Raw genomic sequence first — 13,854 nt, 5'->3', positions numbered from 1 at the left:
GCTACCCAGAAAAAAACCTGACTTCAAGAAGCCAAAAGCAAAACCCTCACTGGGTTCAATGTGCACTAAATTCACCCACAGTAATAAGTGCAAACTCACCCCTTTTCTAGAGTACTGCTTTGCTTTCCTAGGAAAAAAGTTCTTTTCTCCAGCCTTGGTTGTTCCTCCTGGAGTTCTTTACTCAGTGATTCTGTATCCTCTGTCTCTCAAGTCAATTACTAGATTCCCTCTCCACCAAGAGTAAAATACACTTCTGTTATAATCAAGAGAGGGGAGAAGTCACCTGCTAAGAGTGGGGCTCTTCAGACAAACACTGCCAGCCTGTGACATTACTACACCTACAGAAAAATTAGCTTTTCATCTTTAAAAGGAAGGTGGCAGATTCAAATAGTGCCTATTCTGTCATTGTTACTGAGCTCTGAGTGTTTATGAATACTGTCTTCAGGGAGCCATGAAGGGACAAACTGATACAACTTACAGAAAAAATATGCACTGAGCACTGAGGAATCATCACAGCATTAGTCACATCATGTCAAGCAGTATAAAAACAAAAGTATAAGAACCAGGTGACTTTTTGCTAAGGCCAAGTCTTTCATGGCAAATGTGTGTGTTCTCGTGTGTGCACTTATGTGCCAGAATACCCACATAGTAGCAAATAGTAAAGTAAGGTACTTGCATGCATTCAGTAGTTAGATACCCGCATTCCCATTTATACTATATTAGCAGTAATTGACCATACCCGTGTTTGCTTGCAAAGTTGCATATTTGCATAGGAATCTAGAATTGATGTGTCCAAAAGATTTGAGAAATGATGTTCTTGAAGATGAAGACATAACTGTCCACTCCAAGAGCTATCACCTGGAAGTTTTGTCAGCAAATACATATTTGTGTGTACATATGTGCCTACAATAGCTAGATATGTGTATATACTGTATACCATGCATTAAAAAGTATTTCTTCACTGAGTATTCAGTTTTTACCAACAGTTACTAAAATGTGGTATGCAAGATGTCACAATTCTTCCCTTTCAGTAGAATAAGAAAAAAATTGATGACTTGTAGAAAAGGTATGCCTTTTCATTAGTATCACTGTGGTTATGTGTACATGTACATAGGGGACTGGAACTGATGGCCCAGGAGGCCTCTTCCAATCTTCTTTTCTAAATGTGTATCTTTCTTTGTGTGTATATGATGATGCAGTGGTACAGATGATGATGTACTTCTGCAAGGTACGGTGTTTTGATCAAAATAATTTTTGCTTGATGGATAAGACTGATTTTTCAAATCTTTGTACCCAAGTTGATTTGCAAAATCTGTTTGTACACAACCTCATCCATGCACCCAAACTGGTAGCTGCAAGGCAAGACAAGGACTCATATATATATTTGCCCGTAGCTGGAATAGGCATTTATCTGTGTGTACAGGTTTATTAGTTGGAACACCAATCAGTGTGCCAGATTTTGAAAATATAGCCCTTCTGTCTGCAGCCCTCAAGAGCACTGCCCCATGACATAATGGACTCTTGCTCTCAGGGCTTGACTCCTCTCCCCAGAAAACTTCCAGCTGTTGTTTCTCCCCTGCTGACTCACAGGAAGCCAGCACTCCAAATGTCAATCTGAAAATCTGATATGCGTTGTTTACCTTGCATTTCATACAGTACATCAAGTGCAGCATACCATCTGCATCCTTGACGTTCTGTGCATCAAAATAGCGTTCATTTGTGGGTTTGGAGTACCACCTATTCAGAAGCTTCCATGTGTACCATATTATGATATTATTAACACAGAAAAAAAAATCCCAAATAAAAACCTAAAAATCTGTAACAGAAAGGGGAGGGGAACACCTACAAAAGGTAAAAGCAGCAAGAAATTAAATAATTTAAAATAAAAGAAAAACATCTTTAGTGGTAATTTAAGGAATGCAAAAATGAGAGGTAGCAGTGATCTCCAGAAATGTAGAACCTCCTGAAAAAGAGCAAGCCCAAGTCATCTGGCTGTTTCCAGTCTTTGGACCTGATTGCAATCTAATTTCCCCCAGCTGTACAATAAGGTAGCTCAGCTTCTTTCCATGCAGTTGCTCCTGATATGCACCAGTATATCTGAGACCTAACACCAGTCCCCTTATCATGACAGTTAGAAAGTCCAATCCCACCTGTCCCAGATCATTAAGAGCAACATGTCCTCCCTAAAATAAACTAGTGCCATGTTATTTATGAAAGTGTAGACTGAAAGCAGAAATCCTGAGGCACGCCCGCTGTCACTCAGACAAAGCTCTTGAGACACAAGAGCTGCTGTGTCCAAAGCAGGATAGGCTTGTTGCTACTGTATTGGTGTTGGAGACCAGAGTTGTGGGCTCAGTTGCCAGCTCTTCCCATAAATAACTCGATTCCCTTCTCTGGGTCTCAGTTCCCTATTTGGAAAGTGGAACATAATGCTTCCTTCCTCCCCACCCTGTCTTTAGATTGTTAACTCCTTGGGATAGAGGTTCTACTAAGCAAAAATGGCCTCAGTTCTTTTGGCTCTCTCTAATAATTCCCATTTGGTGCACTTCTATCATACAAATACTTCTGCAAGTGATAATGAACTTTCTGAACAAAATCCCTTGTAAAGTTAGGTTGTCCAGCTGCAAGACCTGCACTCTGAGGGAGGTTTGCTTTAGTAACCTCAGATTCAGTGGTTGACAGCAGTCCACCCTTTAGGTTAGAAAGCAGTGGGTTGTTTTGATGGTGTCCACAGCTAAAAGAAGAGTGTGCAATTTAGGAATGTTTCACAAATGGAAAAGTTACTCCTGAAAACCAGGGATTCCACATCTTTCATACTATTGCCTTGGGATTGCAAAGGAGCATTATCAAAATGCAGAAAAGGTGGAGTGGAGGTCCCAGCAGCAAAGGAAAGTATAGGTAATTATTTTAAAGTGCCTATGTGACCTAGGAACCTATTGCCATTAAAAGATTTAAACGCCTAAGAGTGTGGACACGCATAACAACTGAATTGTTTTTAAATATCACTGATTGAGAACCAGTTTGCACTCATTGCAGGCCACAAGTGTCCACGTGGGCAGTACCCTAGAATTCCAGGAAGAACGGTCACCTTTTAGGCATTGAGGTGTGCTATGGTTCCAACACCAGGAGATGGAAGTGAGCACCTAGCCCAGCATGCCTCGCAGTAGGCAAGTTGGGGGAATGCTTACACCCACACTTAGGTGGTCCAGGGGATTGGTGATCTGTGGCTGGTCAGCTTTTCCTTCTTTCCTAAACATGAACCCAGGAATGGGAGAGAACTTGGACTCAAGTTTTTGTGGTTCCAGGGACTCATGGGCCACAGTAAAGGGACCTGGGTCAAGCAGGGAGTAAGGATGTAGTTGGTTGTTGGAAAGACAGCTTTTGTTAGATAAGTAGTATATGGGAGCTCATTGTACCAACAAAAAAGAGATTGGGGGTGGGCGGACAGTAAAGTTCTGACCATGTACCAGAGTGGCCAGTTGCAGCAGTGGGGAAAGCAGGGGGTGAGGAGCAGTGCAGTGTGGAATGCTTGAAGGACAGTCACAGAATTCTTCATGTCCACTTGGAATATTGGACTGGATCACACTGAAATGGTTCAAAAGAGTACTTGATGTTTTCCAAGTACATTTTGAAGCATTCCAAACTTGTATGTGTGTCTGCTGCAGGTTTAAACTTCGTTTAAACTAGTCTAAGTGTCACTGAGACATTTCTGAAAATTTTACCCACTTTCTGAATGTGAACACCATCTAAGTCATAGGCACAAGGCTTTAAAAATTACCTTGGTGTGATGTTGTATGATTCCTAGGATCAGTCTGACATTTGTGTTAATCTGTGGAGCTAATTTGTTTTAGCTGATAAAAGATTTAGATTCTGTCTCCATTGTCTTTACCATGCTGATTAGAGTGTGGTGCTGCAAGTTACTATCACTTTTTATTCTTATATACTATTTATTTAATGACAGCCACAAAGTAGGCTCGGTGCTGCATAGGAGAACAACAGAGTGCTTTACGGTCCACGGGTCTCACTTGCAAGGATTAACTGTCTAAAGCATGGAGTGACCAGAAGACCACTAAAGTCAGCAGGAGGCATTTCCATTGGCCTCAACAGATTTAAATCAGGCTGAGGTACTTCTTGCCACAAGCATTTCCATTACAGGCACTGGAGTTGTTCATAGTAATAAATAAGCAGGGTAAAATTACAAAGCCCAAATGACTTTGTTCAATACCTTCATTAACAATCTGATAGATGGGATGGATTATATCTTCAGGTAGTTTGCAGATGATACCAAGCAAGGGGGTGTAGTAGATATGCTGTGGGGTAGGGCTAGGATTCAGAGTGACCTAGACAAATTGGAGGATTGGGCCAAAAAGAAATCTCATGAGGTTCAACAAGGACAAGTGCAAAGTCCTGTGCTTAGCACAGAAGAATCCCAAGCACCACAAAAGCCTGAGGATTGACTGACTAAGCAGGAGCTCTGCAGAAAAGGACCTGAGGGTTAAAGTAGACAGTAAGATAGATATGAATTAGCCGTGTGCCCTTGTTGCCAAGAAAGCTACTAGCATACTGGGCTGCATTAGTAGGAACATTGACAGCAGATTGAGAGAAGTAATTATCCCCCTCTATTCTGCACTGGTGAAGCCACATCTGGAGTACTGTGTCCAGTTTGGGCCCCGCCTCTATAGAAAAGATGTGGATAAGTTGGAGCGAGTCTAGAAGAGCAGCAAAAATGGTTTCGGGGGCTGGGGCACAGGACTTCTGAGGAGAGGCTGAGAGAACTGGGCTTATTTAGTCTGCAGAACAGAAGACTGAGAGGGGATTTGATAGCATCCTTTAACTCCCTGAAGGGGGGTTCCTAAGAGAATGGAGCTAGACTTTTCTCAGTGGTGGCAGATGACAGAACAAGGAGCAATGGTCTCAAGTTGCAGCAAGGGAGGTTTAGGTTGAATATTAGGAAAAACTTTCTCACTAGAAGGGTGGTGAAGCACTGGAACAGGTTACCTAGAGAGGTGATGGAACCTCCATCCGTGGAGGTTTTTAAGGCCCAGCTTCACGAAGCCCTGGCTGGGATGATCTAACTGGGGATGGTTCTGCTTTGAGCAGGGGGTTGGACAAGATGACCTCCTGAGGTCCTTTCCAACCCTCATTTTCTATGATTCTATGACTAAGAAGCCTAAAACTCATTTCTAAGGGCAGCTTTAGCACTTAAGAGCTGAACTTTACTTGAGCATGAGAGACAGATGGAAAGGGTGTGATAATTTAAAAAAACAAAAAGGTGGCTGGTTGACATGCATCTTGTTAGTGGCATGATTCCGCCTTCACTTAGCTTTATGTTTTGAAGTGTGTGTGTGTGTATGTATATGTCAATGCACATACACATTTTAACATTTTAAACAGCCTGACAAAACCAAAAGTTTGCTGCATACTGATTAACAATCCTCTGTCCCTATACTTCCCTTCCCCAAGTATATGATGTTTGAGAGGTGAAGGGGTGAATTCCTGTCCCATTACATAATAGTCTACACATAGTAATCCTAAACAAATTAATACAACATAATAATAGTTTCCCTCCTCCTTCCACGTAAAAGGAAGAAACTAAAAAGGTCCATAGATGTTGTGAGAGAAAAGGCCAGTGTTTTCCAGATGCATTTCAAAGTGATTTTTCAGAATGCCTGTATAAATTATGCAGGATATTTGCCTAACAAAAGGCCTACAGTGTCTGAGGTTTTGATCAACATCAGACACAACATGAAAGCAACCTACATAATGACTCACATGGCATGTGTTGCTGTTGGCACCTCTGGTTAGTCATTAGGCTCCCAACCCTGCATGAGATGTTCTAATCCAATTATACAGGTTAGTTAATCTGAAGGATCTAATTAAAAAACCCAGTCTTTGTTTGGGATTGGGAGTGAGATAATCCACATCGTTACTTGCCTGAACTGTTCCTAGTTGAAGATTATGTGCGTGATTCCGATCTTAGTGATAGTCTCGGGTAACTCCTTTTAGCACAGTGGAATTAAACCAGTATAAAACTAGTGAGTGAGAGCAGAGTGAGGCTCTCATTTGGGGAACCAGGCCAGTATCTTTGTAGTTCACAACCTGCCAACCAGCAAGTTGGTTCACAGCCACCAACATCTCCAAAGAAATATAGAAATTGGAGAGTCCAGAGGAAGGCAACGAAAATGGTGAGGGGGCTGGGGCACGTGATTTATGAGAAGAGGCTGAGGGACCTGGGCTTATAAGGATGGTTAGGATGGAGCTAGACTGTTCTCAGTGGTGACCGATGGCAGAACAAAGAGCAATGATCTCAAGTTGCAGCAAAGGAAATTTAGGTTGGATATTAGGAAGAACTTTCTCACAAAGAGGATAGTAAAGCAGTGAAACAGGTTACCCAGAGAAATTACCCAGAGAGGTTTTTAAGACCCAGATAGACAAAGCCTTGGCTGGAATGATCTAGTTGGGAAATTGTCCTGCTTTGGGCAGAGGGTTGACAAGATGACCTCCTGAGGTCCCTTCCAACCCTCATTTTCTATGATTCTAAGTGGAAAACAAAGAGCTAGTCAGAGAGGCATAAGGAAAACAGTGCAAGATGTTTGAAATGGCATCGTTTGAAATTCCTGAATACAAAATGAGCAGTTTGTAACTTATGCTTTGCTGGTCAGCATTTATCCCACTTGACAGATTGCAGTGTTACTAACAGTCACCAGATGGCATTGCTACAAATAGTTTCAGTAGGTTTGCTTAACTGGCTGCCTGAGCAGTTAGTTTTAGATTCTGCTCTTACATGGACAGAAACCAGCAAAAAAGGATGATGCCAGGAAGTCAACAAACAGAAGGCAGGAAACAGGCAAGTTAGGAACCAGGAAACTAAGCTGACCTCCACCTGACACAGGAGGTACACGGTCCCACTAGGGGGAATGCCATACTGGATCTGGTATTGGCAACGGGGGATGACATGGTAGGGGACCTACAGATCGGTAGCCATCTGGGGGACAGTGATCACCTAATAATAGAATTCACCATAAGACATCGAGTGGGTAAGGTAACTAGTAGGGTGAAAGTGCTAGACTTTAGGAAAGCTGATTTCAATGAACTCAGTCGATTAGTCAAGGACGCACTGCAGAGTAGGAGTTTTGAAGTGATGGGAGCCCAAGAAGGGTGGCTGTGCCTTAAGGAAATGATCCTTCGGGCACAAAGCGAGACGATCCCGATGCGAGGAAGAAGAAGGAAAGGGGCCAGGAGGCTTCCTTGGCTGACCAGAGAAATCCAGGGCAGCCTACGGGCCAAAAGGGGAGCACATAAAAAGTGGAAACAGGGAGAGATCACCAAAGAGGAGTATACCCCCTCTGCTCGCGCTTGTAGGGAGGCAGTTAGAGAGGCCAAAGCTACCATGGAGCTGCGGATGGCATCCCAAGTAAAGGACAACAAGAAATTGTTTTTTAGATATATAGGGAGTAAAAGGAAGGCCCAGGGAAGAATAGGACCCCTGCTAAATGGGCAGAAACAACTGGTGATGGACAGGGGGGACAAGGCTGAACTCCTCAACGAGTTCTTTGCCTCAGTGTTCCTAAGAGAGGGGCACGACAAGTCTCTGACTGGGGTTGTAGGGAGGCAGCAGCAAGGCACCAGACTTCCATGCGTAGACCCTGAGATGGTGCAGAGTCACTTGGAAGAACTGGATGCATTTAAGGCGGCAGGCCCGGATGAGCTCCATCCGAGGGTGCTGAAGGCACTGGCCGACGTCATTGCAGAGCCACTGGCGGGAATATTTGAACGCTCGTGGCGCACGGGCCAAGTCCCGGAGGACTGGAAAAGGGCCAATGTGGTCCCCATCTTCAAGAAGGGGAGGAAGGAGGACCCGGGCAACTATAGGCCAGTCAGTCTCACCTCCATCCTTGGCAAAATCTTTGAAAAAATTATCAAGGCTCACATTTGCGAGAGCCCAGCAGGACAAATTATGCTGAGGGGAAACCAGCACGGGTTTGTGGCAGGCAGATCGTGCCTGACTAATCTAGTCTCTTTTTATGACCAGGTTACGAAACGCCTGGACACAGGAGGAGGGGTGGATGTCATATACTTAGACTTCAGGAAGGCCTTCGATACGGTATCCCACCCCATACTGGTGAACAAGTTAAGAGGCTGTGACTTGGATGACTACACAGTCCGGTGGGTGGCGAATTGGCTAGAGGGTCGCACCCAGAGAGTCGTGGTGGATGGGTCGGTTTCGACCTGGAAGGGTGTGGGCAGTGGGATCCCGCAGGGCTCGGTCCTTGGACCGATACTCTTTAATGTCTTCATCAGCGACTTGGACGAGGGAGTGAAATGTACTCTGTCCAAGTTTGCAGATGACACAAAGCTATGGGGAGAAGTGGACATGCAAGCAGACCTGAACAGATTGGACAAGTGGGCAGAAAACAACAGAATGCAATTCAACAAGGAGAAATGCAAAGTGCTGCACCTAGGGAGGAAAAATGTCCAGCACACCTACAGCCTAGGGAATGACCTGCATAAGAATGGAAGTCTGATTATATGCAGCTGCCCTTTCAGAGACCAGCAGGCTATTCAACAGGACAGATACCCCCCTCTCTCTCCTCTTGCTTGCTCTCATGAGTACTGTCCATAGCAGAGATGCACAGAGACACCGTGTTTGACCCTTACATGACACAGTGGGACTTATATCATCATTTATCTACAGTTTTTGGCACTTGTGAAGCTTTCGGATTCCATTTTTTCTCACATAAGAGACTCTCACCCTGTGCTGCACTCTGGCATGTTAGGAGGCAGGTCAGGATTAAAACCACAACCAGCATTTGTTTGATACTGAAGGATGAGGAACTCCCCACCTTTTAACTTAGTAGCCTAGTGGAATATATAACATGTGCACACAGGGATAATACTATCTTTTTCATACAAAATGTCAGAACCGGTGCAGGCTACAAACTCAAGAGAAAGCAAGCCTTTACTTGGGACCCTGAATTACAGAGCTGTGACAACTCTGTAGTAGTACAAACAACTTTATTTCTTTCTTCAGCAACAGAATTAACAGGAGCAGATATCAGAGCCCATTCTTATTAGAAATTTGGGACTTCAAATTTCATTAAACCAGCTTTGTTTATACCATCCCATTTTACTTACCTGCGTACATAATGTTAATGTAGGATATCACCCAGGTGTTGTGTGGATCACAGGAAGTTCCACAGATTTACATATTAGACCCGCTAAAGGAATCTTTATTTTAAATTGTATTTTATGAGCTTCCTCATTGAAATTTTACCAGTGCATGGAAAATTGAAGTTGCCCATTATTTCACAGTGATGTACATGTGGTGATAAATGACCCATGTTGCTGTTAACTCCTCTCTAACCAGAGCTGTATAAAATGTTTGTTATATGAACCCAAACTATGAAAAACTTTCAAGGTGTTTCAAGTTTCTTCACAAGCTTCAGGTTTGTCATAAGGCTTGAAAAAGTTTTAAGCAAAAATTGGCCAATTTCAAGGGAATTCAGTTTCTGATTTCAAGCAGGAACTATATAAAATTTATAGCTTTGCGTGGTTTGATCACAAGACTTCATTAAACTTTTAGCTGTTCCTGCGGAAATTCTGGATTCAATTCAGAATAGTTGGGCAGTATTGTAGTATATAAAATGGGTGTTTATATTTAGTCCTAAAAGTGAATAAAATGTTGAGGTCTCTAAACCCTAAAACTGCATTTTATTCAACATAATTATTGAAGATGGGCTAAATATAACAGTTTGGTGTGTTTCCTAATGTTACCTTTTGTTCTTAACTAATTAGACCTTACTATAGTTATTTTTGTACTCTGGGAGAATTAGAAGCCTCTGTCTGATAAAATCTCTAGTATGTCCCATATACACCCAAGACAAGGGCAATTTCTGCTCCAGAAATAGTACAATTGAAATAATTCACATCAATTTATCACAGTTTTGTAGTGAGTGTGTAGTTTTGTGTAGGTATGTTAGTAGGTGCATGGCACACAGATATTGACACAATACATTCTTTTTCATCAGAATAATGCAATAAAAACCACTTCTTGGGGGGCTGCTCTACTGTTGTGTCTTATGTTAATGGCAGAGAGTAGATTACGCCTGGGAACTTTACCTTGAAGAAAAGGAAACTTAATCTTATCTTTTATCCTTTTCTTGAATTTAATATTTTTATTATCTGGGGGACTGAGGAGATTCGACCTGGTTGGTTGATTGTAAATTACTAGATTAGACAAAAACTGTACTCACCCACACTTATGATGAAGCAGTGAAAAAATAGTGAAAATCGTATTAGCCCAAGACAAATGAGTGAGTAAAATTCTGCTCTTTGATCTAAGCCCTTCAGTTTTCTGGAATAAATTAAACAGATCAGTCTGCCCTCTCCTGCCTACACTGTCTCACAGGCACACTCATACTCAGTCTCACACACATACATACATACTCAAAGCATTACATAACTGTTCCTACTTCATTAATATTTCTTACTTGAAATCTTACAATGCCAAGAATACATACAAGATACAGATAACTGTGCCATCCCAGGTCCTTAACTGACTTCTGTTTTAACATAATGATGTTGTTATTCTCCAGCTGTTTGTCGATTCCCCTGTCAGAATGGTGGAGTTTGCGAACGACCAAATGCATGCTCTTGTCCAGAAGGCTGGATGGGACGTCTGTGTGAAGAACGTACGTACATCATCTAACAATAAGCTGTAGATAAGATATGCTCATTTAAAGGATACTGTAACGAATGTGCTGGGAGAATTACACATTTAGGAGCCTGAAAAGGCAGGGGTTTCACTGTTTAACAAACTAGACCTGGGCTGCAATAGAAACAAAAATTACCTTGCTCAGTGGTGCAGGGTTAGTGTTGCAGAGAGAAAAGTACCTGGAGCTGAGAGGTTCAGAGCCTGTGTCAAATACACACCTGTTTAATACTTGCCAGTGAAACTTCTATGGGGACAGTCTTCTATTAGTTAAAATTGGCTGGTTCCAGGATTGCTTAAATCTGTTCCTAATTAATTTAAACTAAAAGAAATTAACCCAGAACAAACCAACGTAAGAGTGACCTCAAACTACCTTTGTACCAATCACAACTCGCGTTAAGCCACTGGAATTCTCCATGCAGATAATGCCCAATACAGAATGATGCTGGGCTCCGCAACTGCATCATACCTCCTTGGATGTCGTAGGGGCTCAGCAGCAGTCAGTTTCAAACCGTATGTCATGATATTTTATTCCCATTGGAAGAAGTGTCAGACCTATTGCTTGAGTTGTTTTGCAGTGGATATAGTAGTCTCATATGGAGTGTAAACCAAGGCCATTCTGATTTGGTTGTGGTTAAACCCAGCTTGTATGGACTCTCCACAGGTATAAATGGCAACACATATGCAAGGCAGTGGAGAGTTGGGCCCATTTTTCTTTCTGCAATAGGCAATCCAAATCTGATGCTACTTGAAAGAAAGCCAGCAGTTAAGCATGCCTTCTCTCTTAAAAAGACATCCCCACTGTGGCAGGGCACTGCGGGTGCCTGCCACTTGAAGGGCCTGGAGCTGGCAGCTGGCAGGTGCCTGATGAGGGCGATCATTTTGAGCCTAGGGCTGCCCATATAAACAGGGCCGTTCTGCTGCTGGAGGCCAGGCAACAATACCGCCTGGCCAGGGGGCTGCGGGTGTCATCTGGAGGTAAGGGAGGAGCTGTAGGGGATGGTAAGGAGGCTCCTGGTCCTGGGTACGACCTAAAACTGCACCCTGCCGGGAGTGGGTGGCCTGGTGGGGCTCCCAGTGACGCGGGAGCCCCCAGGAAATGCCAGACCAGTAACCACCCCGGTGAAAGGCGAGTTGGGGTGCCTTAACCCCTAGCCCCCACGACCGAGTGGGTTACACCTTGTTTGGAGGGCCTGGAGGGTGGACCCTCGGAGAGAAAGAAAAGGGCCATGGACTTGGGCCTGTCCAGACTTCCCCTGACTGGCCCATGCTGGGGTCAGGACCAGAAGGGTCGAAGGGCCGGGGGCCCAGCGCAAGGAACGCCCAAGAGCTGTGTGCCTGGGGTCCTGACTGGCCCAGAGGTGGGCCAGGGCTAGTAGCCAAAGGTTCCGGCAGGGACAAAACAGGCAGATCACAGCCCCACGGAGCTTCCAGTCTAATTCTGACATGACCCAGCGTGGGGCTGACAGTAAATGTGACGAGTGCTGGGTATGGCATGGGAAGAACAAGAGTTACAGTAGTAAAAGACTGAAGGGCGGCTGCTGGTTGTGTTTACATCTGTTTTCCTTTTATAATGATGTGGCTGGCCAAGGCTGGTGTATACTATTGCTCAGGTAATAAATCAGTGAGTGTCAACCACATCCCTCTGGCATCTGCCCCATCTTCATCAGCCTGTGACTTGGGTGGTGGGGCGCTCTGTGCACGTAGGAGCTGGGGCTCAGTGTTCTTCATCACATACAGAGGCTCTTGTGATTATGGACTAGAACTGGGGCAGGGGAGACCTTGGGTTTGGATCTTGGGACTGCCTTCAGGAGTCAGGGCAAGCTACTCTGCTTTTCAATTCCCTATCTGTCAAATGGTAATAACAGCACTTACCTACCTCACAGGATAAATCAGTTAAAGCTGGTATTGCCATAGCACATGTGAATATAGAGAGAGAGCTAGATGGGTAGGAAGGCAAATATCTCCTTCAATAGTTATTACTAGAGAAAGGTCTGAAGCAGTCCAAACAACTTTGAACTCCGTGACTTTGAAATCAGGATCTGAGTTTTGCTGTTCAAGACCCTCTCTGGTGATTGCATTACCACGGTACCTCACAGTAAGTGGAGACCCGTTGAAAAGAATGGCAAAAGCGTTTAAGTTTAACAAAGGAGATTTCAGCTGCAGTATTATTATCATTGTCCTTGACATGTGCACTGTGTTTAAACATGGCCCATTAAACCCACTTGCTTCTGCAGCTGCTCCATCTGTGCCGCACTGAATTACTTGCTAGTTCAGTGTGATACAGCTCCAGCACACAGGCTTTTTTGCAGTAACAGCAGGAGTGAGAAGAAGAAAACACTGCAAAATGATATTTGGCCTTCTCTGGTCTTACAAACTCCAGATGTCTGCATATCTACGTGGTTTTTCTTTCACAATCCCCATGATTCTCCTTTTCCCCATGACAACCCCGCGAACCAGATACACATGCTAACATGCCTGTATGCTCTAGAGCAGCAGTTCCCAACATGGTGCCCACAGGTGCCATGGCAGTCTTGCTGGGACCAGTGGTGCCAAGAGGTCTGTTACAGTATCATTAATGCACACACAAAATGGGGGTGGCTGGTTGTCAAACTGCATCATGCTTTGTTACTGTAATTACAAAACAACAACAAAGATGTTATAGGTTATACCTAAAATTTACAACCCTGCATTGCTTCAGCTATCATTGACCCTCCTGTTATCAGCAAGAAAACAATTTAAAATAGCTGTTTCAGGAAACTCCTGTTGGACCAAACTGGATTTCTTTAAGTAGGGTGACCATATTTCCAAAGATTCCAAAAAGGACACTCAACATCTTCCTCCCTTACCATCCCCAGCATGCCCACTGTCAGCTGAGTGCACTGGAGAGTGGAAGGAGAGGGGTGTTGTGAGTGTCCTATTAAGATGGATACAGTTACAAGAGCAGCTGACTTTCAGCAATTTCCTTTGAAGACATAAAGGATAGATAGATAGATAGATAGATAGATAGATAGATAGATAGATAGATAGATAGATAGATAGATAGATGCATCACATCTTTTCTTTCTCTCTATCTATCTATCTATCTATCTATCTCTCTCTCTCTCTCTCTCTCTCTAGTCACTGTGGCACATAGCTGCAGA

The 13,854-nt window shown here is 43.7% G+C and overlaps 1 protein-coding gene across 4 annotated transcripts in view; it reads left to right on the top strand.

Annotated features, from left to right (window-relative positions):
* Window positions 1-13,854, top strand: part of SVEP1 (sushi, von Willebrand factor type A, EGF and pentraxin domain containing 1) — a 182,694-nt gene that overhangs the window by 160,440 nt on the left and 8,400 nt on the right. For all 4 annotated transcript variants that reach the window (XM_059724628.1, XM_059724630.1, XM_059724629.1 and 1 more), the window contains one exon: window positions 10,596-10,691. In XM_059724628.1, coding sequence (XP_059580611.1) covers window positions 10,596-10,691 — 96 coding nt within the window. The remainder of the gene's footprint in view (window positions 1-10,595; window positions 10,692-13,854) is intronic.

This window comes from Alligator mississippiensis, chromosome 3 (assembly GCF_030867095.1).
Source record: "Alligator mississippiensis isolate rAllMis1 chromosome 3, rAllMis1, whole genome shotgun sequence".
In the NCBI taxonomy this organism is placed as follows: Eukaryota; Metazoa; Chordata; order Crocodylia; family Alligatoridae; genus Alligator; species Alligator mississippiensis.
Note: the sequence above shows the minus strand (reverse complement) of the source record. Positions and strands in the feature narration are given on the sequence as shown.